At 35.7% G+C, this 27,574-nt stretch overlaps 1 protein-coding gene across 8 annotated transcripts in view; it reads left to right on the top strand.

Moving 5' to 3' along the window:
* The window catches only part of HMCN1 (hemicentin 1), a 436,035-nt gene that overhangs the window by 330,187 nt on the left and 78,274 nt on the right, over positions 1-27,574 (top strand). For all 8 annotated transcript variants that reach the window (XR_011498041.1, XR_011498040.1, XR_011498042.1 and 5 more), the window contains 16 exons: positions 29-216; positions 1,774-1,870; positions 7,676-7,837; positions 8,551-8,664; positions 8,780-8,982; positions 9,272-9,353; positions 9,463-9,594; positions 9,924-10,073; positions 12,303-12,462; positions 14,575-14,699; positions 14,927-15,110; positions 15,727-15,824; positions 16,708-16,986; positions 22,260-22,456; positions 25,700-25,781; positions 27,163-27,299. Coding sequence is in view for 5 of the 8 variants with exons in the window: in XM_044757668.2 (XP_044613603.2) it covers positions 29-216; positions 1,774-1,870; positions 7,676-7,837; positions 8,551-8,664; positions 8,780-8,982; positions 9,272-9,353; positions 9,463-9,594; positions 9,924-10,073; positions 12,303-12,462; positions 14,575-14,699; positions 14,927-15,110; positions 15,727-15,824; positions 16,708-16,986; positions 22,260-22,456; positions 25,700-25,781; positions 27,163-27,299 (2,390 nt within the window). In the remaining 3 variants the exon portion in view is untranslated. The remainder of the gene's footprint in view (positions 1-28; positions 217-1,773; positions 1,871-7,675; positions 7,838-8,550; positions 8,665-8,779; positions 8,983-9,271; positions 9,354-9,462; positions 9,595-9,923; positions 10,074-12,302; positions 12,463-14,574; positions 14,700-14,926; positions 15,111-15,726; positions 15,825-16,707; positions 16,987-22,259; positions 22,457-25,699; positions 25,782-27,162; positions 27,300-27,574) is intronic.

Raw genomic sequence — 27,574 nt, 5'->3', positions numbered from 1 at the left:
TAACCTCTTGGTTACAATCACTTATTAGTGCCACCAAGTATCAAGGGAGCAAGTAGTGATCTCCCCGAGGAGGTCACTGTGCTGGTGAACCAGAGCGTGCTGATGGAGTGCATATCCAGTGGCAGCCCCGCACCAAGGAACTCCTGGCAAAAAGATGGGCAGCCCCTGCTAGAAGATGAGCATCATAAGTTTCTATCTAATGGAAGAATTCTGCAGGTAAAAGTAAAACATCTAATTTTAAAATATCTATTTGACTTTGTATTTTATAACAAGTCTTTTTGACTTTTAAAAATAATTTTTATTGATTTATAAGTGTATTTGTAAAAATTAACCATAAAAAGGATATAAAAAAAAATTCTTGCCATTCTATTCCCACTATCAGAAGTGACCACTGTTTACAGTTTTGTATGAATTCTTCCAGAAAGTCTCTGTACATTCAATACACTCACACACACACAAACAGCACTACAATACGGCCTTTGTGATAAAAAACACATTATAAGCAGATTATTACAATCCTTTCCATTGCATATTTCTGATGGTAAAATTGTAGGTGGTGTAATGTTCCCTGTAGATTAAATTTTGTCCTGTATTGGCAAAGAATTGATAATAAATAACCATGGAAATCACATAAATATCCTGAACTCTTGTTCACCAGTGGGCATCTCTCTATTTTGTTTTCAAATGTCCTAAAAGAAAGTTAGGCACTTGTAGAAATAACACCAACTCTTTTGTTAGGATACAACTTAATAAATTATTTCTTGAACATATAAATGATGTTCTATAGGCCCAAGAATCTAAGCATAGCTGTCAGCGTATCCAACATAGGACATAGCTCATGGAGTTCTATTAAAAAACAAAGAATCAGGTTACTGCTTGTAAATAAGCTTGAATTCTCGAAGTATCTTCTAAACATTGTGACAGTTTCTATTTGGTGATTATACAACCTCTACCAAAAATACTTAAATGTTTCTGTGTCGAGGGCCAAAAGACATACAGATGGATAGAAATTTCTGCATAATGGAATAAAGAAAATATAACTGCTGTGTTAGCTAACTATTGCTGCATGAAACAAACCACTCCAAAATGTCAACTTAAAACATTAAGTATTTATTTGGCTCTCAAGTCTTCTGGTTGGCTGGGTGATTCTTCTGGTCTCAGCTGGGCTTACTCCAGCGCCCGGCTGCTGTGGATTGAATAGGTGGCTCTGCGGATCTTGGCTGGGCTCTCATCCATGGCCTCGGTTACCATAACTAGGCTGATTCTTCCCCCCGTGACCTCTCACCCTCCAGCAGGCTCGTCCTGGCTTCGTCACATGGTGGTGGCCCAGTTCCAACAGAGTAAGGAAAAGTGCATGATGCCTTTTCAGTCCTAGGTTTGAAATGGCACACTGTCCCTTCCATCACATTCTTTTGGTCAAAGCCAGGCACAAGGCCAACACAAATCCCACATCTTTACTCAGCATCTCGATGGGAGGAGATTTGAAGTCACATTGCCAGGGTGTAGATAGGAAAGTGGGAGAATAATTTGGGACACTTTTGTAGTCAGTATACCACAGTGTGTAAAAACTTGCGTTTCTGATCGGAAATCCTTACAAAGAAATATTTACCTGATTGACCTAATAAAAGTCACCATCAGCACTGTTATGTACAAATTTTTTTTCTTATGTTCATCTGGTACTAACTAGAAAGAATGTGTATTGTTTATTCTCAAAAATTATGACAAGTTGCTTTATAAGAAATTTCACTTGGAATTTCTTCATTTTTTCCTTAGATTCTGAACATTCAAATAACATCAATCGGCAGGTATGTGTGTATTGCCGAGAACACAGCTGGAAGTGCCAAAAAGTATTTTAACCTCAACGTTCATGGTAAGAGCTCAGTTCCAAAAACATCTGTTAGAGCATGCTTGAAAAAGCAGGAAAACTGTGTTTTGTATTATGTAGGCTTATTTTGTGTTTTTTAAACTTGAACAATGTGCAGAGCCTGCATTCATTCAATCTCCTCCCTTCTTTCCTCCCACCACAGCTAGTAGGATTTATTAAGTACGAATCTTCTAGGAAGCCTGTTTTTGTTATTATTTCAGTTCCTCAGGAGAAAGTAGTTACTCCTACATATTTGGAAGTAAAAAGTCAAAATTTAAAATCCCAAGGATTACAGTTTTTATGAAGTTAGGACCAAATATAAATCTTCTGCTCATAAAATTTCATCCACTAGTCCTGATTGGAACCAGTTTCCATCCTCAAGGGTAGAATTCCTGTGGAGCCCCATCTCTGGTACCTCATATACGCCCTGGCGAAGAAAAAGTCACTTTGTGGAGTTAAATAATTCCTAAAACCATCAGCACATCTAATTCATTCATCAAACTTTAAGTTCTCTTTATATGCCAAACACTCCATAAATACTATTTTTTTCCTAAAACGGCCATTGATTTTCTACCACAAAAGAGTAGTTTTATTTTCCTGACACACAGCGGCCTCCAGAATATTAAATTGGAAATGGTGAACAATCGTAGAAGATTTCCTTTACATGTGTAAGATATATATAAAACTCTAGCTCATTTTGGAAATAGCTGAAATTTGAAATTGCATGAAAAATTTCTCCCCTGCAGGGCCCTGGATTTAGCATCATGGATATATTTTTTTTGGTGTGATATATAGGGAATGTAGAGTCTAACCGTGTTTAGTGTTTTGTGTAACAGATATTTGAAACCCTTTTATCTTTGTATTCCCAGTGCTTAGCACAGTGAGTAGCACACAGTAGGTGCTTAATCAATATCTTCCAGGTTTTTTTAATGAATAAATCTGACCCAAGCAGAAACAAATGTGTTACAAATTCCCAGAAAGAAAGAATTATTAAACAAATATAATAATTGGGAAATCACACATTCTAATCTGTAAAGTACAATGGAATAAATGTTAAAAATAAAAACGTTCATTATTTTTCCTGATTCACCACGGCGGAATTAATTTTTCCTCCTCTATGTGACCAAAAGCATCTGTAAATATCCCCTTTACAGCAGTTACATACATTGCCTTGTGTTACCTTTATATGTCTGTATCTTCACCTCTATTCCATAACTTTATTGTAAGTACTGTAGATGAATGGTCATTTCTTACAGATCTTGGTCTCCCTAAATTTAGAATGATGTCTATAGTTGTGATAGTTGCTAAATATTTGTGGTTCCTTTCTTATGTTTCCTTGATATCCATTGTCTATTAATGCATAGCAAAAACACTGAAAGTGCATATCCAGTGGCGGCCCCGCACCAAGGAACTCCTGGCAAAAAATGGGCAGCCCTTGCTAGAAGGATTGGCATTCAGGAGAGTGTTTCCTCTTTTACCAGTTAATGGCATCTTGAACTCTCAGTTGCAATCAGCAACCCATACTTAAATATTGGAAAATTCATTTTGCAGAGAAATAATTTAAATTATTTTCACTTAAAACCATACCATTTGTTACCACCCACTACCACAATGCTTGCTTCTTTTGGGCTCTAACCTTCGATCTGTTGACCTCTCAGTTTTCAAGCCTCGGTGTCTTCACGCTGCTTCATATCCAGCTTACCTTTCATGGAACAGCATTTCCATCACTTCTCTTAGCCCAAGTCTTCTCAGTGTTCTTGCTGAGTAAAAGCTCACTCTGCATACTGACCACTTGATACCCACCAGGTGCTGTGCCAAGTGTTTTATATGTATTATTTCACTTAATTATCTCAATAACCCTGAGTGGTTGGTACCATTTTATACCTCTTTTACAGATGTAAAACAGGCTGAGTGAGATTAACACGTTCAGAGTTCCACAGTTGCAAATACAGAACCAGGATTCTAATGGAGGCAGTCTGATCCCAGAGCTTTTCTACTTAGCTGCTGTTCTGTATTACCTCTCACAGTTCCACATCTGCACCGTACCTGCACCTAGGTAGCTAACCATGGCTGGAGGAGCTCTTGGAGTCACGAATAATGGTGTCATTATAAATTCATAGGTACCAGCTGGACCTGGGCCCTCCGTGCTGCCTGGGGCCTCTTTCTTGGGTCTTCTCCCTCACACCTTCACCCCCTCCTCAAATATCAGATGGCCCCTGTTTAAGTTTGCTCAGGCTGCCATAACAAAATACCAGAGACTGCGTTGCTTAAACAACAGAAATTTGGTTTCTCACTGTTTTGGAGCCTGGGCAGTCCAAGATCAAGGTGCCAGCAAGGTTCAGTTTCTGGTGAAGGCTCTTCTTGACTTGTAGATGGCCACTTTGTCCTCACAAGGCTTTTCCACTGAGCCTGTGTGGATAGAAAGTGAGGAAGCTCTCTGGTGTCTCTTGCTGTAAGGACACTAATCCTATAGGATCGGGGTCTCACCCTTAGGACCTCATTTAACCTTAATTACTTTCTTTAAGGCCCCATCTCCAAATATAGCCACCTGGAAGTGAGGGCTTTGGTATGTGAATTTGCAGAGGATGCAAACTTTCAGTCCCTAACAGCCCCCTCTCACTTTCTCTCGGTAGATGCCCTCACCTCCTGTTTTACAGGGAAAAGAGAAGGCATATCCCAGATCCCACCTCAAATTCTTACCATTGCCCTGAGAACATTAACTGCATCTGTTTTTGCCATCTTTTCACCCTGTTACAACAAAAGATGGAAGCATACTTCCACCTTCCAAATGCCAAAGACTAACTTGACTCTAGAGGTCTCTGGCCACTACCTCCTCAAAAATCGCACAGTCTCCTCTCTTCCTCTCTAATATTGAAATTCTCGTTCCTTACTGGCTCCTTCCCAAATTTATTTGTCTCTTCCCTCTTAAAAAAATTAAAGTCTCTCTAAGAGTCTCTCTCTTCAGCTGCCTCCCTAGCTTTCCCCCCTGTTTCAAAGCAACCTTCTCTAATAGCTGTATATAATTAGTCTCCATTTCCTCACTCCCACTCTCCCCTCCCACCACTGTGTTCCAAATTTCCCCTCCACAGCTCCAATGAAGCTGCTCACTGAGTTTGTGAAATGTCCATTCAAGCAGACAGTTTCCAGGCTTCATCTTTCTTACTTCTGAGCATTTGACATAATTGGCCACTATCTTTTTCAAAAATTCTCTTCCTTTGGCTTTTGGACACCCACACCCCTTATTTATATCTTGTCTTTCCCATCTCTCATTCCTAGTTGTCTTTGCTGGTGCCTCCTCTCCACTATGACACTTTAGTTTTCCAAGCTCTAGATTTTGTTCTCTTCCCACTCTCTTCCTAGGTGATTTCACAAGTTCCCAAATTTCAGATACAGTCTCTGTGCAAATAGTTTCCAATTCTTATCTCCAGCCAGGGCCCCCTCAGGAGTTTCTGACTCTTCTTTCCAAATGTCTACTTCTTACTGACACAAATGTCTAACAGTCACCCTAAGACAATGTGTATATAACTGAGCTCATTATTGTTTCCCCAAAATGTGTTCCTCTTCCAATGATCTCCGTCTCAGTGGAGGCAATCACCAATCTACCCGTTGTTGAAGCCAGAAAAATGGACGTCATCCCTGACTTCTCCTCTTCCTTAAACCTCACCCTGAGAACATCAACTCCTAAAGACTCTACCTACAAAATATCCTGGGATCTACTCACTTTTCTTGATCCTTTCAGGCACCATCCTAGGCATAACTATAATAATCTTTTGCATATACTACAGCAATAGTCTCGTAACTGGTCCTTCTAGCCTTCTCATCGGTTCTCTCCACTGTGGCCAGACTGATATCTTTTAAATTAATTTTCTATTAAACCACTCTTCAGCTTCCCAATCCCTAGCATGTATTTCAGCAGTTTTTTGTTTTGTTTTTTTTTTTTGGTGAAGAAGGTTGGTCCTGAGCTAACATCTGTGCCAATCTTCCTCTATTTTGTATGTGGGGTGCCACCACAGCATGGCTTGATGAGCAGTGTGTAGGTCTGTGCCCAAGATCTGAACCTGCAAACCCTGGGCCAGTGTAGTGGAGCACGTGAACTTAACCACTATGCCACTGGGCCAGCCCCTCAGCATTTTTAATAATGCCCAGAAGACCCCATAGAATCTTATCCTTGCTTAGTCCTTTAATCTTCTGCCTACCCCGCAACCTTGCTCTTCAAATTCAGTTCATATCAGCCTTCTAGATGCCATGTCTTTTCCCCCTTTTGGGCTTTTGTATACATGTTGTCCTTCTTTATGGAGACACACCCATTTCCTGTCTTCTATTTAGCTTATTCCTGGTCATATTTCATGTATCTTCTTAAATGTCAATTCCTCCTCCTGATCCCCAAACGAGATTACTTCCCTGCCATCACTCTATTCTTCTGAATGACACTCATTACACTTGTAATTACTAGGCAGTATTGAACAGTGGCTAAGAAAAGGGGCTCTAGAGCTAGACTGCTTAGCTTCCAAACCTCTCTCTTCCAGTAACTAACTGTGAACCCTTAGGCGAGATGTTAACTTCTCTATGTCTCAGCTCCCTCATCTATACTAGGAGGGTAAGAACTGTATCTGATACATAAGCTTGTAGGAAGATTCAATGAGATAGTGTATGTGAAGTATGTGAACTGTTTAGAGCAGTTCCTGGCACAGCAAACCACTTAAAAAAAAGTTAGCTGTCATTTTTAGTTCAAGGTCATTATGACTAAGTTATTAGCTCTGTACAGTTATTGTCTATTACGTTTTCACACTGCATCAGCACCTAGCACATCTGGAATAAGTAGGTATTCAATAAATGTTTGATAAATGAATGAATATTAAGATTAGTAGATGAAAAATAACTATGTGATAGTAAAAGAAAAATGGCAATTGTGCCTTTTTGATGTTCTGCTTTTATTTTCTATGTTTTTTTAAGACCTCAGTCCTAGTATAATAGAGTGTCATATTAATTGAATTCCTTAGTTCATGCCTGTCTTCACTGGTTGGAACAAGACCCATCTCTACTTTTACTTCTTATCTATTCATTCATTCATATATTCATGCATTTTTATACCCATTCCTTGCTCCTATTTTCCCTCCTCCTTCATAGGAAACCATTGGAATATGTATGTTATTCTTTCCATGTGCATGTGTCCTTCTAAAACATATATTGTTCCATATGCATTTGTTTTAATATGCATAAATGGCATTGCATTATTAATCTCATTTTTTTTTACTTCACTTTTTCTCTGCACTACTTTTGCTTATGGAATTCTTTTTGGTAATGAACAATATACTATAGAGTTGTTTATTTCTTAAATTTTCTGCTGATCTTGAAAGTCATTGGTTTACATTGTCAAAATAACCTGTATAGTTTATTGATAGACAGATACCCTAAAATTAAATATCTACTATTCAGGAAAATAAAAACTTTAAATAAGGATGTAATATTAAAAAGAAGAATATTAAAATGTGCTTCATAAAAAGCACATTAGGTCTTTCCTTGTACATTGACAAAACCATCTTAGGAACTGCCAACTACATTTTCCAGACAAAATGCAGAGTAAATCTGTCTTTGAAAATTCTGGGACTCTCCTTCAATTGGGGAAAACAAAACTGATGGATAAAGTTTAATGAAGCTGTTAGGGAATTCTAAGAAGAAAGACACCTAGATAATTAACAGCATCATTAACTCAGTGCTTTATCAGATACAGTGGTTGGGCTTATGTTAATAAATTGGAATATGTGTTACTGGTAATATCAGATTTCACTTTTAATATATTTATTATTATAGTTCCTCCAAGTGTCCTTGGTCCTAACCCTGAAAATCTCACTGTGGTGGTGAACCATTTCATCTCTTTGACCTGTGAAGTCTCTGGTTTCCCTCCCCCTGATCTCAGCTGGCTCAAGAATGAACAGCCTATCAAGCTAAACACAAATGCTCTCATTGTGCCTGGTAAGGAACTTGCTGCTCTTATAAGGTGGGCAAAACTGTCTCATTTTCCTTTATTTTTAATACAAATCGCATTTCAACTTAGTCTTTTGTCAATCTTTTGTCTTGCTCCACTTATGTGTTTATGTTAAATGCCTCTCTTTACCCATTTGGGGCCATTAGGACAAGATTGTATAGACTTTTATGATTTTAGTACGAATGTACAGTAACAGATCTACTTAAAGAAATTCTGAAATTTAGGAACAGAACTCCTTAGTCATTCCTTGGGGGTGATAGACTAGTAAGCAGTGCTTTCATTGAATAAGTTGCCGGTTGTTTTTAATTCCTCCTAAAGCTCCTTGAGGATAGATAAATAGAGTGACAGACAGTTGCTTCTGCGCTGGGGGAGATTTAAAACCAGAAAATACTTGTGAATATATTGGACTATAGCACAGTTACTGTTTGCTCAAGAGAACCTATGTGAAACAGTTCCACCATCCATGTTTGGTTACTGGAGAGAACAATTTTATGAATTTCTTCCTTTACAAGGAAGTAGAATCAATAATGAAGGAAGGATCAAAGAAAGCTGATTCAATTATTTTATTTCAAATATGGAACATTTCTATATAAATTTTACTCTAAGGGAAAGGACCTATTTTTCCATTTATCTTATTGATAAAATACTTACTAGACCGACCTCTATACCACTCATCAATTTCCATTATTTTTGCCCACAGGGGGTCGAACTCTACAAATTATTCGGGCCAAGGTATCTGATGGTGGTGAATACACTTGCATAGCTATCAACCAAGCTGGCGAAAGCAAGAAAAAAGTTTTCCTGACTGTTTATGGTTTGATTTTGCACTCCTCATAACATTCTTTCATTTTTAAACTGGTATTAAATATTTTCTATCTGAGCACCTTCATGAAAAATAAAATCCTTCTGTTCTTGTTTCCTTCCCTTAGTGCCCCCAAGCATTAAAGATCAAGGCAGTGACTCGCTTTCTGTAGTCAATGTAAGAGAGGGGACCCCAGTGTCACTGGCGTGTGAGTCCAACGCTGTCCCACCTCCAGTCATCACCTGGTATAAGAATGGGCGGATGATAACAGAATCGACTCACTCGGAGATCTTAGCAGATGGACAAATGCTGTACATCCAGAAAGCTGAGGTGCATCTTTTATTCTTGTTTGCATGTCATGAGTCCTTGGTGGGATTACAGAAGAGAAAATTGGAAGCTGCATATTTCCTTTACTACAGTGAAAAATGATTTTCATTAAAAACTAACATCATCAATGCCGTTGACCTTATTATCATTAAAAAAAAGTAGGATTGTAGAAGGCACTTAGAACCGGGGCATTTGAGCATAAAGATGACTGATGATTTAATCTACACTCGAACAGTGTGATTGGTCATCTGTAACTTAATGGAGCACATACAATAGTATCTTTTTCTTTTAGGTATCTGACACAGGCCAGTATGTATGTAGAGCTATAAATGTAGCAGGACGGGATGATAAAAATTTCCACCTCAATGTATATGGTGAGCATCTGCCTCTAATACAACTCTTTTTCCCCCAGATATGCAAATGAAAAAAAGTATCTTCAATTAGCTTAATGAGGACACATGATTTTCTTCTGTCTTTTTACAGTGCCACCCAGTATTGAAGGACCTGAAAAAGAACTGGTTGTTGAGACCATCAGCAATCCTGTGACCTTAACCTGTGATGCCACTGGAATCCCACCTCCCACCATAGCGTGGGTAAAGAACCATAAGCCCATAGGTAATAGAGCTGTGTACTTTTTATGATTATTTTCTTTGGCTCTTAATTCACTAGATTGATAAACTAGCACATTTTCAGTATTATACTCATAGCTGTGTGTAGTTCAGAAAGCCTCATGTACTGAAATATAAACTTAGAAAATACATTTTTTCTTTTTCTAAAATAAGATTTGCCTCATTTCCTCTTCCAAAAAAGGCTCCCGTTTAAAAGAGAAGTACAAAGGAAGAACTTTTAAGAAATATATTTATCACATAAAAAAGACGTGAATTGTAGAGATGTTAAAAGTAAAAGCTTTTTTATGTTTTGTTTTGTTTTGTTTGTACCTCTAGAAAATTCTGACTCACTTGAAGTCCATATTTTGTCTGGAGGTAGAAAACTCCAGATTGCCCGATCTCAGCGTTCAGATAGTGGAAACTATACGTGCATTGCTTCAAATATGGAGGGAAAAGCACAGAAAAATTACATTCTTTCAATTCTGGGTATGTGGGGTACACTTTGATTTATCTTCAATTTCTTTATTTTATTCTATCTATAGTACGAAATAAGTCGACATCTAAATAAATCACTTATAATTGATTCAAAATATCTTTTTTTGACATGTTTTGGATGTTTTCTTTTATTTTTTTCTAGTTTTGTTGAGATATAATTGCATATAGCACTGTGTAAGTTTAGGATGCACAGTATGATGATTTGACTTACAAAATATCTTTAGATAAACAAAAACTATTGTCAATTCTCTGTCCTACATTTATCAGTAGATTGCATTTTCATGGAAATGGACATAAATGTGGAAAAAAAGAATAGTAGAAATTTCATAATCTCCATTTTTTTCACATTTGCTGAAATTATTACCTTCCTATAGTATATATTCTATTGAGTCACTTATTTATTTTAAACTGGCATAACTTATTTTGATGCTAAGCCTGTAGGTCTGTTTTTGCTTATATAGATAAGTAAGATTTAATTTATGAAGAGGTTGTACTATGTTCTAACTACAGGTCAGGGATTGGGTAAATTTCAAGCAATCATGAATCTTGTGCTATTTTGGGGTGAGAATAAGGAGCATTCATTCATCCAACCAATATTTAATTGATGCCTACTGTATTCCTGCATAGTATTTAGCACTGCAGGAAGAACCTGCTTTCTTTTGATTTTCAGTAAACCCCTGATTATTACTTTTGGCCTAATGTTTAAATTGAAATGGAAGTCTAACTTGAAACTCAGTTGAAATGCTTGCTTTTCCCAATTTTATTACAGTTACTATGAAAAGATTTTCTCATATATTATAAATATAAGTGTGAATATTTATTCTGTACCTGTTGCATGCTCTGCCAAAGCAAACTCCAAAAAATCAAAATTTTTCCACAGTTTTATTGAGATACAATTGATATATACCATTGTATAAGTTTAAGGTATACAACATGATGATTTGATACATATATGTAGTAAAAAGGATTGCCACAATAAGATTAGTTAAAATTCATCACTTGAAATTTGAAATTAAAGAAAAATTATAACAAGTTTATGAGTATCAGTGGTTTCTCTGATTAGTGATGCTTTGAGATTTCAAAAGCAAAAAGGGAAAAATTGCTATTTAGAGATTCAGTGTCAGAAATTGCGTGTTTAATTATGTTTAATTTATTAATAATAATAGATGCCAGTCATGGGTATGTCGTATGACCAAACATTTTACCAGACTTTTTACATGTATTATTGTATATTAGGACTAAAAGTAATTTATGTGTATAGGGAGGGCCTAGTCCAGTGGTTTTCTATATAAGACACTCATTATAGGATGTCTCATTAACATTATTTGACTTGACTTCTTTAGTAACTCTAAATTCTGCAAATTTAGTGTAATTATTATTATCTTCTGGATGACTAAAATGAGATTTGGAGAGACTGTGCTGTGTGCTGGTAAATGTTTAGCAGTTGACTCTACAGACAAAAAGGTCCTGATTTGTAGACAATCATTTGCCAGTTTCTGTGGTGAAAATGTTCCCACTGTGGCCCATTTAAAGCTACCAATGTGATGTCAGTGAACATGGAGTGGGGAGGACGTGCAAAATCGGCCTTTGCGAGCTTATATGAGCTGCTTCCAGCACACCACTATAATCATTTAGAAGAGGAATTCAAATGTGTTTCTGTCTGATACCATTGTCAATATTTTTATTACACATTATTTCTTGATTGAATCATGAAAAGGAAAAACAAAGGTGATTAGGAAAAGAGAACAGAAACAATTGGATCTTGAAACCTACGATAAGACTATCATTGCTCAGAATAAATAATATTCAAATTGCATCATGGAGAAGGAAATTACCAACTTACATAATTTTCTCAAACCTTTGTGCTAAGACTTTATAAAATAGATTCTGCTGAACTATACTATTCAGAGCTATCTATTGAAGATTTAATCCAGGTGTGATTTATTTGGCCAGGAAGGGTGCCCATAAGGTAGATTTGTCCCCTAGCCCCTATGACTAAATTATTATATCAACTTACAAATATATCAGGAATATTAAAGTGATTCCTCTACCTATTCCTCATTGAAAGGTAATTTATGAGAATATCAATGGTTTGATCTTGAACCACATTCTAGGAAGAACATGAAATAAAAATGGCATATTGTTCTATGATTCTGTTGTGTTCATTAGAATTTATATCCTTGTGCCTTGTTAATGAAAGTCTTAATTATTTCTACAAAGTTCCTCCCAGTGTTGCTGGTGCTGAAATTCCAAGCGAAGTCAGTGTCCTTCTAGGGGAAAATGTTGAGCTGGTCTGCAATGCAAATGGCATTCCCACCCCACTTATTCAATGGCTTAGAGATGGAAAGCCCGTTACTGGCAGTGAAACAGAAAGAATCCGGTATGTTTAAGAAAAATCTTTGCGTCCTTAATTGTAAAGTCTGCTACAGTGTTTTATGCTTCAAATTTCACGTGAATAATACCAAATTCAGTCTCATTAGACCTTGGCTATTGTTATATTCAGGAAGAAAAAAGATAAAATTTTGGCGAGTTGGACAAAGAAATTCCCCTTGGAAATTTGTATTTGTGTGTGTGTTCCTTATCCATCAACTCAGTTAACTGTCATTGATTTTGCTCCTCTAGTCTCAGAATGTGTATACCAAATGTCGTAAAATAATTAGCTCTTCTTTCCTGCTAACATCAAACCAATTTCATTCTACAAAAGATTCTTCAGTAATCTGAGATATGACTTTGTGTCTTGAAATCACCAAACCACCAAACATGCCATAATACTTGGCTCATTTTGAGAAAAGATACAAAATCATCCTAATCCAGTTCATTCCTTGTGGTGATTTGTCCAAATCCCGTTTTCAGCTGATGCTTGTTACCCATGCCGCAATACTGTGGTAAGGGCATCCTGCTACTTTCAACAACAGATGCCTTTGCAAGGACAATCCAGAATTCTGTACTCTACTAGATTAATTCATCACAAAGCCCCGTTATATGCACATACCAGAGCAATTATAATTACTTGAAGGATCGTATATACATAAGTAGACATTCATTAAATGTATTGCAAACTTTATCAATTTGAACCAATATTTTAAAGTTAAGGGTTGGGAGTGTATTTTCTAGTCAATGAATTGAACATACGTAATTCAAAGAAAGAAAATAAGTGTTATTTTCTTTGAAGTCATTTTATATTAAAATTTAGATATTTGTCTCCTTTACAAGATGGGTAAGTTGCTAAATAATATTTTAGAGATACATTTTAAGTTTAATTTCTCTGGTATGGACATTTCTGTATAGTTAACAAGTATTTTTTTTTTTTAATTAAATCAGCTAATATTGACCACATTCTAAAGTAAGTACTAGATAGTTGGTGGGACCCGAAGATCTTATAAAAGATAATATTTGTGCCTAGGAATCTAGGATCACTCCTTCTCTTACATTAAGATCCCAAATGTACTTATTCTGACATTCGCTTTATTGATTATTTGTCCACTGCTCCACAATACCTATAAGTTTGTTAAGTGGAGCAATTTGTCAATCAAATAAAATAATTTTTCCAAAGTCAGCCTACTACTTTCCTTTGGTCATGGCAGCTTGCTTTTTTGTTTATTCATTTGGCTAAGCACATAGAATTTTAAAATTCATATTTTTAAAAAGAAAAACTACAATAGTTGATAATATTGTAACTCAGTAATCATATTTAATAACATGATGTGGTAGGAATGGAGTATTGACTTTTGACACTGGGAGAATCTAATAAAATCACTATTGTAGGAAAACTGTAGATAGTAATTTAACCTCTATGAAACGTATGAGGTTTTGTCTGATAATTAATGATGTGTGAAGAAAATCAATAATGCAATAATCTTAACAGATGTCTTTGATAATTGTATAGTCATTATTTACTATTATGTAACTCACAGGAAAAGATTTAGCAATTTGTAGAAAACTTTTTGCAAAATACACCCATACATAATACTGAGTTGTTGTCATTGTTTAAATAAATTATTTTATTCTGCTCCTTCTCATTAACAGTATTACTAAGTTGTTTATAGTTAGATTTTTTATATGTAATTTCTTTAATTTCTCCTTGTAACATTCTTCAGTTTTCACACTAGAACTTTTTACAATTTTTATTTAATTCAAACCTTATGTTAATAACTAAGGATAAACTATTATAACTCTGAGAAAAACATGTCTTTGCCTAAGATTTGGATAGAGAAGTTCCTAACCTGATTTTGTTTGTTTGCATTTTTCTCATGAGGTGGTGGATATATGAGACCCATTACTGTAGAATTTTAGTTAGTTGCTTGAAATCATCAATTTCACTAGCTCTGACTTTTTCACGTACTTAGTGAAAAATTTTTGAACCATTATATCCAAGATGAAGATGAATTTTCTGGTGGTATATTTTTAAAGAACACAGTAATCTGGAGGGAGTTTTCCAGATCTTAGCTCCACATAAATCATCTCAGTGCCTCTATTATGACCTTTCCCATAGGGTGACTGCAAATGGCAGCACATTAAACATTTACGGAGCTCTCCCATCCGACATGGGGAAATACACATGTGTTGCTACTAACCCTGCTGGAGAAGAAGACCGAATTTTTAACTTGAATGTCTATGGTAAATATGAACTTTCACCCTCTTCTGACCACGCTACCTTAGGAATCTCTCAGTAGAAATGAAGGTCCCATAGTAGATGTCTGAAACGTTTAGTTTTCAAATCTGATGTCACTGCTACTTCCTTTTGGGATCCAAAGCAGAAATGTGGGCGATTGTAACTAAAAAGTTTTGAACTAGTAATACACACCCAACCCCCTGTTCTCTCTCCTATTTTCTGCATGACATAGTTCCACCTGCAATTAGAGGTAATAAAGAAGAAGCAGAGAAACTAATGGCTTTGGTGGACACGTCAATAAATATTGAATGCAGAGCCACCGGGATACCTCCACCACAGATAAACTGGCTAAAGAATGGGCTTCCTCTGCCTCTCTCCTCTCATATCCGGTTGCTGTCAGGAGGGCAAGTGATCAGGTCGGCTTTCATTGTGTGTGATTTGCAAGACAAAGTCACTGTGATTGTAGGCTTTAACTCCATCTGAGTAAATTTTAAACACCATCTGTTTAAAAATGGTTTTCTTGAGTTTTTATTATTGTTTATTGTTTTGTTTCCTTTTCAAGATCTGTTTAGAAGAAAGAGCATAGATATAAAATTGAAGTGCTTTTTATTCTTATTTAAATGCTCATATTTTAGTGAATTTGTATAAAATAGATCTTTCATAGACAGACTATCAAATATATTTCCAAGAACTACTGTCTTAGCTAAAACTTTATACGGCAAAATGAGAGGAAGGTGCCTAGTACAATCTTATGATTTTTGTGTTAGCATTATCCTCTATTAATATATTTTTGAAAAATATTTACCTCTTAAATTGTGTTATATTTTCAGTGGCTTACTGTCAGTGCCTAATCAACTTTATAGAATCAACTGCATTTGAGGCGTCTATATTTGCGATGATAGCTATAAGCTTCATAACTAAAATTTCCCAGTATAAGTCACCTTCTATAATTTATATATAAATCATAAGTGTTTTATTTGTATATGTTGAATGGGATCAAATTATGAAATGTTGGGTCGAATTGTTTTTCAGGATTGTGAGAGCTCAGGTGTCTGACGTTGCCATGTATACTTGTGTGGCCTCCAACAGAGCCGGGGTGGATAATAAACATTATAATCTTCAAGTTTTTGGTATGTCACAGAAGTGACCTTGATACTTTACTGTGTGTCCAATATTAAGCAACAGGCTTATATTTAGATATTGACGTATCAGAAAGGATTGGTAAAATAGGATCTTGCTAACTAGAGAAGAATGTATTTTCTCCCAAGGGGTCCATATTTATTGGAGCATACTGTCTGTCTGTCAAAATACTCTTCTAACCTGGAATTTTGCATTAAGTCAAACCTAAATTTTTAAAAATAGTATTTCAATCCAGATACAAGACCAGTCTTGTTCATACAAAGAGAAAGTTGACTGTTTTCTAATAATATTAGTGTCTCATTTAGAGTATTTCAAATATGAATCGATATGTGCATATATATGTCTCTGTGTGTATGTGTAGATAGGGGACTCACAACATTCCATTTCTGAAATATTAAGGTTTACTGGCCCAAATTTCTCAATCCCCAAGAACATCTCAGAACAGTTAAGTAACTATTTACTATAGCCTACAAATGACTTATGTTGGATTATATAAAACTTAATCTAGAACTTGATATAACTTTATTTATTCTGTGTAAAGTAGTTGAAAGTGTACTTCTGGAACTATAATAAATTAAAGAGGCAAACCTAAGAGGTTAAAAAATAGCCAAAACTTAAACCACATTTAAATTTTATATGTTCTACAAGAAAACAGTCCTGTGGTTTCATTGCTAATACTTTGAAGGTTAGTACTTAGCCTGTCTAACACATATTTTCGTGGTACAGTCATCAATTATATGCTATTTTAAATTCTATATTTTTATAGATCATAGAAAAACTATAGAACTAATTGAACTATTTAAATTTTTTTATCTAAATTGATCTCAAATTATAATAAATGTATAAATTTTGCCTGTTTTGTTTTCTATATAGTACCACCAAATCTGGACAATGCAATGGGAACAGAGGAAATCACAATTGTCAAGGGTAGTTCTACCTCCATGACATGCTTTACGGATGGAACCCCAACTCCCAGGATGTCCTGGCTTAGAGATGGCCAGCCTCTGGGGCTTGATGCCCATCTGACAGTAAGCACTCAAGGAATGGTCCTTCAGCTCGTTAAAGCAGAGACTGAAGATTCAGGAAGGTACACCTGTATTGCCTCAAATGAAGCTGGAGAAGTCAGCAAACACTTTATCCTGAAGGTCCTAGGTATGTAAACATTCAATAACTAGAAAGTAAATGACAATAAAGACACATTAAGTATAATTCTTAGAATCATTTGCTATAGGACAAAAGTTGTAAAAACTTCATTGTACTTCATATTTCTGTTTTGTAATTCACCTGGGTTTATTCTTATCTGAAATGTGTTAAAGTATTGTGTTTCTTATCTGTCTAAAAAGATGAAAACTCCTACTTGTAAAATATTATTTATTGGCAAAGTCATATAAGCAATTGATAGGTAGTTTTTTAGGTTTTTCCCAGAACTAAAAGCACATCTGACAATAGCAATTTAACGGAAAAGCATAATATTTGTACCATTATATGTTACTCCAAACAGTCGCTAAATGATCCAATCTGTAGATTATTTTTGTAATAGCCATTTCCAATAGTCTCGTTCTATTTACTCTTGTGTGCATTAAAAAAATACTTAAAATGTGTATTCCAATGTTTTACATGCAAACAAATAGCATAAAGAGAAAACACATCTTTTCTCTAAGTCAAAACTATTGACTTTGGAAGCAAAATGAAGATGAATGAAATGAACTATTTCAATAATCAATAATTTTTTTTTAATTTTTGTTTTTTCACTATAGTGGAGGTAAAACCTCAGGATCCTTACATAGAACAATATGTACCCCACAGGGAATCATTTTGGCAGGAGTTTAGCCAGATGTTTTCAGGATGCCCTGTAATCTTTCTCATAGTACCTATTCCAATTTAATTATTTGTGTAACCTTAAAAGTCTGCTTCGTCCTTAGTTAAACTCTCTGATGCACAGTACCCTTCTTACTTATTGTTGTATTCCCAGGGCTTAGCATGACATTTGACACATAATAGTCATTTGTTGGATTGAATTGTTTGGAACTAGCTACTTGTCAGATGGGTTAAAGAGAGCTTTAACCGTGGATGGAGGCAGAATAATATCTAAATAAAAAAGAGAAATACGGTGGTATAGATGGGTGTTCCATAGAATGAAGAGTGATAGTCCAGGTGGTACTCCAGGATATTTAGAAACAAAAAACAGAAGAAAGTGTGTGTCCATGAGGAGGGGTGGAATAACAAATTCCTATACATCAATTCACAGAATATGAGGAATAACAGGAAATGACATAAATATGATCTGTACCTTAATTACTCACATATTAAGTATTAATTATTAACTATACATCATGTGCCAGGCATGTTTCTAGTCATCATGTAACAATTGATTATTGAGCACCTACTGTGGGACATATGGTATGACAGGCATTTGATTGCATCATTGAATGAGAAAGATGTTGTCTCAGCCCTCAGGTTCCTACATCTACCGGGAACACAGATATTAAACAAGTAATGACTTTTGAGTGTGATGAGGATTATATGGTTATAACATGGTGTGTTAGGGATGGTAAGGTTCAGAGAAGATCTCCTCAAGGATGAATCTGAGCCTTAAGGACAGGACTGTAGAGGTGAGTGAGGAGTTGCCTACATCTTTCACCTAGAAGTGACAGAGCTAGATTCATCCATCTGTTCTTGCTGAAACTGAGTGTAAAAGGAAGAGTAGCAGGAGACAAGACTGGAAACGTACATGGCAGCAGCCAAACTGTGAAGAGTCTTGGGAACATTCTGGAGAATTTGGACCTCGTTACAAAGGCAATAGAAGAAGCTTAAGCAGGAATGTGTTACAACCAGATTTCATTTCCAAAAAATTTCCTCTGATGACAGAGTAAAGAATGAATTGAAGGGACTGTTTTCATCCAGGCCTGAAAATGCGGGGGCCTGGTCCAGCATGTGGCAGTGGGGAAAGAGAGCAGGAATACTCCTCTAGGAATTCAAGAACCAGGAGCAGAATCACAGCCTAGTGCATTTCTAGATGTAGAAAGTGAAGGGGGAAACTAACAATGATATTATTAGCGTAGTATACAAAACAACCTTCCCAGCTGAAAGGTTTATAAAGAGAACGTTTTCTTAAAACATATTTGGAAACTGGCTCAGCAGAAAGATGAGAAGTTTTAGCATTTCAGCATCTGTGGAAAGCTAATTCCATCAAAACTTGAAAAACTCTTCGCTTGGAGCAGTGCTACACTCAGAATATGAATGTCAATGTCCTGACTTGGGAATTGCTATTCACAACTTAATTCTGTGCACATGGTGCAAGGTGTCATGGTGTATTAGTGGTTCTGAAAAGTCCAGTGTGGCTAGAAAACTGAAAGCAAGGAAGAAAATCATACAAAATAAAGCTAGGGGGGTTGGACAGGGTCTAGGCTGTGAAGGACTTTGTTGACCACATTAAGAATTTTGATTTTTATCCTAGAACAATGGAAAACCATTAAGAGTTCTAGTAAGTAGAATGGCATGAGTAGAGTTGCACTTTGAAAGACCATTCTGACTGCAAAGTGGAGAGCTACTTAGAGCCGGACAAGAGTGGATTCTGAGCAAACAATGAATTATTAGGAATTGTGTTTGGCTGTGAATAACTGAGAGTTTAAATATCATGGCTTGAACAAAGAACTTTTGTTTTTCTCGCTGAGTGAGCTGTCTGGAGGTCGGCAGTAGTTGCATGGTTCAGCAGTTCAGATATTTACAATTCTCTTGGCTTTTGCGTCTTGGTTCATCAGTGATCATGCATTGTCTGCTCATCCCCAGCATCACTAGATGCAACAATAGAGCAGGAAAAATAGGAGATGCAAAGAGTCTCCCCTTTAGGGACTTAGAAGCCCCACAAAACGGCTTTCACTTGCATCTCATTCGTCCGAATCTTCACATGCCACTCCATCTACTGTCTACTAAAGAGTCTAGGAAATGTAGTTTTTAGCACATTGACAACCCAACAAAATTGGGGTCTCTTAATATGAAAGACACAAATAAATGATGTTGAGTAGGCACCTACAGCCAGGAAGGAGGAGATATTAGTCCAAGTAAACGGTATTGTAGCTCAGATTAGCGATCGAGTTGAGAGGAAAAGGTGTATTCTAGAAATAATTGGTAAGTAGAAGTATGAGTACTTAGTTGTGGATTTGAACATAGGGGAATGATGAAAATGAAGATAGCAAGAATGATTCCTAGTTTCTTTGATTCATTTCTAGTCATTCAGGTGACTGAATGGTTGGTAGATCTATCACATAAACTCAGGGAATGGCTGGGAAAGGACCAAGTTTTGAGAAATAAGGTAACAGGTTCAGTCTGAATACATGTTGAGTTTGAAGTAGTTCTCAAATGTCCCACTGGAGTTATTTAGCTGATAATTGGATTTATGGGTCTGGAGTTCAGAAGAGAGATCTAGGCTGGAAGTATAAGTTCTGGAGTCATTAGAGTATGGCCAACTCCTACTCTGCCCAAAGTAAAAGACATATGGACAAGACACAGAGTGAAATCACTTAACACATGTAAGATCTGATGACTGAGGTTCGTACCAGTTAATTAACCACGTTATTGTTTCTGTTTCTGTTGTGGTTTTAAATCTAGTGACTATAAGCTTTTGAGGATAAAGGCCATGCCTAATTAGTCTTTGTATCCACAGTGACTGACACATAGTAAATAACCAATAAGTGAGAAAAATAAAGAATTGACCATAGTCAAGTGGAGAATCAGATAAGTGCTTTTGAGTGATACAAACAACACGCTATGGAAATTAAAAGGGATAGAAGTTGTATAGTTTGTTGAGAGAATCTAGAAAAGATTTATGATTTTTACAAATGAATTTAATGACAATGTGACCTTGATAGTACTTGAACGTGCTCAGTTAGGGGATGAGACTGTGTGGAGGATGTTCCAGTAGAAGGAATAGCATTAGTAAAGTCCCAGAGCAAGAAAAGACTGGACTTGTTGAGAGAGAGAACAAGTAATTTGAAGTCTAGGTTACATATAAGTATATTAAAAGTAGATAATATCATAAAGACAGATCAAGGCCACATTGTGGAAGCCATAGAAGCCAAGATGAAGAGTTTTTATTTAATTCTGTAAGTGGCATGGAGACACTGAAATCTTTTAAGCAAGAAATCGGGATCGATCTAAAATGCGCTTAATAAAATGTATTTTGATGGCAGTACATAAAATGAATGAAAGTGAAAAAGAGAGCATGTGGGACAATGGTTAAGAGACTCTGACTTCTTAATTATAATCTGAAAAGGAGTACAGATTTAATATATTATCTTTTTCTAGAAAGGAAAATGAGGGCTATAGGTAGAAATTTTTAGGAAGCAGGTTTTAACAATAATACCAACAGCTGTAGTAGAGATTGTAATAGTCATAATTTTTTTCAAACCCTTAATTATAAAATAAAACAGATTCAGAAACGCAAAAGAAGTATAGATTATCTCATTAAATCCTCACAACATTCCTATTAGTTAAATAATAGTGCTGTCTGTATTTTAGAGATTTACCCAAATCCACTAACCTAATAATTGTTGGAGCCATGATTCAAACTCAGGCTGTTTGACTCCAGACCCTCTGCTATGAGCCTCTGTTCTAAACTATGTGCCTGATTTAAAAAAAAAAAACAAAAAAGCCTAATTCTTGGAGCTGTCCAACAGCTATTTTGGCTGCCTTGTGACATAGTAAACTGGAAACATTCATAGAAAACGTGAATGATCATTGTAAGGGAAGTCTGTTTTAAAGGGATTCCTAGGAACTTGGAGATAGTTGAAATAAGAAACCTTAACATTTCTTCTAAGTGTTCAGATTCTTTAACTTCCTCTTGAGAAAGGTTATTTAGAAGGATAAATAACAAAAAAGGAAATTATTCCTGCCTAGACACAGCAAAGGTGTTTTATGCAGAAATCGTCTCAAAATGTAACTACTTTTTCTTCTACTTAGTCATTGTTTCCTCTTAAAGTTCTTTATGGAAAAGATAATAGCAAACTTTCGTAGCATTTGCCTGTTACTTTTGTAGGAACAATAGATATTTAAAATAAGTAATTAAAATTTAAACTACTAATATGTTTAAGTACCTCTTGTTAGGTTTAATTTTTAGTTTTTTCAAATCTTCACAGTTAGGTGGCACTGCTCTAATTATGTGAATTCTAGTTGCTGTGCTATAATTACCTTGTAATGGCTTGCCTTGTAATTTACTTCATGATCTGTTATAGGCATGATCCATCCCTTTTAAAATAGTGCCAGTGACAAATGGTAATAACTAGGAATTATCATGATGGTATCCTTATCCTAATCAATTTATATAACATGAGCATAAATTTGAGTTGAATTTTTTTATTTTTTTAATCAGCAGTGTTTTATCAAACAGCACATTTATTTTGTTGTTATTATTAATTCCCTTTAAATAGAACCACCTCATATCAATGGATCTGAGGAAGCTGTAGAGATATCAGTGATTGTTAATAATCCACTTGAGCTTACCTGCATTGCTTCTGGAATCCCAGCTCCTAAAATTACCTGGATGAAAGATGGACGGCCCCTTCCACAGATGGATCAGGTGCAAACTCTTGGAGGAGGAGAGGTTCTTCGAATAGCTAGTGCTCAGGTAAGTGTCAAAGTTCGTGCAATTTTATCCTAGCTTAAACTTTTCACTTGCCAATATATGAGAAATGTTGGAGAATTGTGTCTTTGAATCTGGATGTATCACAGATGTCTGTAACTTAACAAAGGTGGATTGATTCTACGATGTGCACGATTGGGTAGATGCTTACAAGGTAATATGACTAAAAAGAGGTGGAAGCATCATATTATAACTTGGAAGAAAGCAAGATACTCTCATGTTAATTTTTGCAAGTTTTCACAGTGCTATAAGTGATAATATATTTCCTAAAGTTCTTAATTTGTGCCATGTAACCCTTTACAGAACTGGCAAAAGCAACCCAACATGCATATATAGGAGGCCTCAAAGAGCACTTCTGATCTCCAAAATAAACTATGAGATACGAAAATCTGAGGAGAGACACAATTTTTCAAAAAATGATCAATTCAATGAAATTGACTCTTCTTTAGTTTATGTGAAAGGAAATTAATTTGAAATGTGAATGTATTAAAGAGAAGTATGTCTGAGATGTCTTGCTGTAATAATCTCCTATTCTGCTAGCAAAGGCAAACCTTATATTACAAATACTATCCATCTGTTCCCTAATGCCCTCATCTGTAAACTGGGAATAAAAATAGTAATAATATTTAACTCCTATACTTGGGGATTTAGAGATAACCTAACATGATGTGCTTAGACTGCTGCCACAGGCACGTAGTCTTGCTAAAATAGAGTTAGATACCATTGTTGTCGCTGCTGCTATTATTGTTGTTATAATCATCATTCCTTTAAAAATAGAATAGTGAATTTTTGATCATATTTTGTATGCATTTTCAGTGAGGAAAGAGGAAGGAAAGGGAGCTGGAAAAAAAGAGCTAAGGATTATAAATTGTGTGCCGTCCTGTGTTCAGCTCTGGGCTCTATCACACCTGTGACCCTCATGACAACTCTGTGAGGCAATGTCTTTATCCCCATTCTACAAATCCAGAAACAAACAGAGATGAGGGATTTACCTGCCAAGTCCTTAACTGCTGCTCGGTAATGGAGCTGGGTCTCGTTCAAAAGTCTAGCCAGTGGAACTCAGCACAGTTCTTGTTTCTAACATTAAGGAGAACACACCTTCTATTCCCCTCTTCTCGCCATCAAACATTGCAATAACACAGAGAAAACTCAGGTCAAACTATCGAAACATGTGCTGAAGCAAAACCGCTGAGTGTTATAATTTCAGTAGACCAAAAAGGATGCAAAAGAATTGTGTAACATAAGGAATAGCATGGAGACAGGAAAGTGTGTGGAATATAATCATAAATATAAAGGAATCATGGTAAATACACCTTGAAAGGGAGATTAATGCCACATTACAGTAGGTCTTAAATGCAAGAATGAAAAGTTGGATTTTTAACAAAACAAGACAAAGGTCCCATAGACTGTTAAATGGTGACCCACATGTTCTAGCTATTATGGAGAATACAAACAAAATACATAAGACATTTCTCAGCTGTCAAGAAGTTTCCAGTTGTCTAGGAGAAATAAACTACACATATGAGAAGATTACAAAAAGAAACAATAAAAAAAACTATTAAAAATGTTATAGAAGTGAAAAATTAAGTATTATCAAATCACAATACTGCTCTGGGTTTCTCTGCTCCTCTGTTTTCAGGTCATTTTGTACATATCTCTGTTATAGCACTTACTAAATTCTGTTTTACTTATCTGAACCTTGTCTTTTTGTGTATGTATCTTTAACACAGTTATGCTTGGCACATAATGGTTGCTTTGCAAATTCCGAATTGTATGGTAGAAACAAGAGTTTCCTAAGACATCCCCCATGAAACACTCATTCTGTGATTATTTCCAAAGGGGAAAAAATTCTATGACCCAATAGATTGAGGAAACTTTATATGCTCTCCCCTCCCCTCCTTTGTGAGCATAATATACGTCAACAACTCTGCAAAATCTTACTCCAAAGAAATCTGATTAACTATAAATTTTCAAACACCCTATTAACAATACGCACTATGGAAAATGTAGCTACAAATAATGACTCTCGACATACAGAAGAGCATAAGTTGTCAGGAAATATTTCTTGAAGGAGGCAAGATTTAAGAGTAGTCATGAGTGGGGCTTCAAGTTTGGCTAAGTCAAGACAATTGGAGGGGGCCATATCGTTGGGAATACACTGAGTTGGTAGAGAAGAGTTGACTTTTAGAGGTTTTAAAGATATGATGAGAAATTCAGAAATTATTCTCTAGCCAATAGTACATCGTCTTGAATTCTTAATTGAAGGACTGTGTGCATGTCATTCTTCTAAAGTTGTGTTCAAGTATTTTTCCAAACATACCATTCTTAACATACTAGTCTTAAATTTTTTCAAAGGAGTTTTTGCAGCCTACCAAAAAGATTTTCTGTAACCTATAAAGTCAGTTTTGAATGTAAGAATTAAAAGATTCCCTGTATTCTAAGAATGTTCAAGTAGAAAAATAAATGAAAACAGAATTTTTTTTTGCTTTTCCAAAATACGTTTTTCACTGTAGTAAGATCATCTATTTTCCAGAGTATACTTTACTCACATATAAGCATGACCTGTGTCTATACAATGTCAAACATATGAGGGAAGACTCACGCTTCCAGTGGAAACTATGCAGGGGAGTTTTTGAAGAAATGTTTCTGGTTTTACGCAGAAAATAGTCGAGTTTGCTGTCAGTCTGACCCTACTTACAGCCAAATTACATAATATAGCCCTTTGTTTTACTACATATGTTGAAAGTAGAGTCAAAAGATGGTAATAATGTGCTTTGTTTAAATAACCTGGTATTTTATTTATTTATTTATTTAATGTATTTTATTTTCTTCAGGAAGACTCCAATTGAAATTTCAGTCTGCAATTTAAACCCGTAAATACTTATTTCTTCAATAAACACTGAGTATCTAGCGTGTCGTGTATGGTTCTAGGACCTATATATATCTGCCTTTTCTGAGTTTGTCAAATATACCTAACATGCAAGCATTCTGAGATCAAATACAAAAACCCTGTTAAAACATAGATTTACATAGAACAGAGATGCCAAGTAATGCTCGGTATCAGAGTGCCAATCACAAATGTTAAAACAGTTTATTAAATTTTACTTATCGTGCTATCTTTATGATATCTTGCTTTTTATGAGACTTTCATATTCATTCTAGTGTATTATTCTCGTTACCAAAACCAACAGGTAAACGTTGTATAATTCACTTATTTGGCTTTTGTAGGTGGAAGATACAGGAAGATATACTTGTCTGGCATCCAGTCCTGCAGGAGATGATGATAAAGAATATTTAGTGAGAATACATGGTAAATTGGGCAAAATGTCCTACAGTCCATCATACACTAATGCCTAATTAGAAGCCATAGTTTATGAGCCATGGGGCAACCCCTTAGCACATCATTCATAAGATATGTTCATGCATTAGGAAATATGTACTTTGCAAATCTCATTCTTACGTTTGACTGATCAAGTGCTTTTCGAGACTAGTTCAGTGAATTTTTTGTTCCTGCACAAATAATTCATATTCACTGGTTTAAAGTCATAGAATATACAGTATGATGAAAAAGAAAATAAAAATCATCTATAATCTCACCACATAAAGATAAGACCTTTTTACATGTAAATATTTTGTCACAGACACGTGATCATCCAGCATATAGTATTTAATTTGTTTTTTTAATCTCATTTAATGGTATGGTGTACATGTTTTCATGTCAAAAATATACTTTTATAACATTAGTTTTTAGTGATTGCATAGTGTCCCCTTTTATGAATATACCATCATTTCTTTAATCCATTCCCTGTTTTTGGATACTTAGGCTGTTTCTATATTTTTGCCAATATAAGCCACACTTTTATAGACGTCTTTGTACATACATGTTGGCCTGTTCCCTTAATTATTTTATTTTGATAAATTCCTGTAAGTACACTTGCTTGATTATACACACACACACACACACACACACAGTTAAGGCCAAATAACCTTCTTCTAGAAAAGTTGGGCCTATTAGACTCTAGCCAACACTGTTTTAACATAGCAATGGGAATTACTCTTCATGGAGAGAAACATTTAAACAAACTAAACAGAAGATCTTTATCTCATTCTTACAGCCTAAATGACTAGGCAGTGCAAACTATAAGGCTGGTATAACGTAGGAGTTTTCCCCGCCCCCTGCCACTCCTACATACAAATTAGACCTGCCATTCGTTAATTGACGTGTAAACTGTGTATGTGAGTCACATAAAAAAGACATTTCAGCATATTAAGAAAAATATGTACATTTCTGTATGTTAGGATAAACAGATCCTAATTCAGTACTTTTAAAATCTGATGTTCAGAGAAAATTATTACCAAATGCAGAACCTGGACAAGAAAGCCCTTCTTTGTGCCTCAGTTTCTTTACCTGTTAAGCAGTGATAATTATGTGATTATATTACTTATCCTATCATTAATGTGGCTGGTGGAAGAATTCTATTCTTAATGGATGTGAAAGTCCTGAGTAAGGCAAAAAACACACCACCCGTTTCACTATTTGTAATCCTTTGTACTATAAATTGAATGATATTTTAAGTTTATGCCTCTTACTTCATATAGCAGAAGCAACATTTGTTGAACCCCTGTGATAATTCAGATCATTTTACATCTCATTTATTGAAAACCTTTGATGTATTTGTTCTCACACCCAGTACCCCCTAATATTGCTGGAACTGATGAGTCCCGGGATTTCACTGTTTTACGCAACAGACAAATGACATTGGAATGCAAATCGGATGCCGTGCCCCCGCCTGTAATCACTTGGCTTAAAAATGGAGAACGGTTACAGGTAAATCTTGCTAAGTTCCACAGATTCATTTTGAGAAAAAAAAAAAGAAATCAGCTGTGACGTCTTTGCTAGGTGGACAAAACCAAACAACATGAGGCTGCTGGTTAATCAACATTGCAAGGTGGGCCCAGGGTCCTTTAATGAGCCTTCTTGTGTTCTCAGTTTTTGCTAGGGTAGTTAGTAGCTAGTTATGGGTCCAAAGACAGGTATTTTGATTTAGTCACCCTGTAAATTGGCCCAAGTATATATTTCCTGGAGCCTGTGGATTAAAGCTG

This window comes from Equus asinus, chromosome 25 (genome assembly GCF_041296235.1).
Source record: "Equus asinus isolate D_3611 breed Donkey chromosome 25, EquAss-T2T_v2, whole genome shotgun sequence".
NCBI lineage: Eukaryota > Metazoa > Chordata > Mammalia > Perissodactyla > Equidae > Equus > Equus asinus.
Note: the sequence above shows the minus strand (reverse complement) of the source record. Positions and strands in the feature narration are given on the sequence as shown.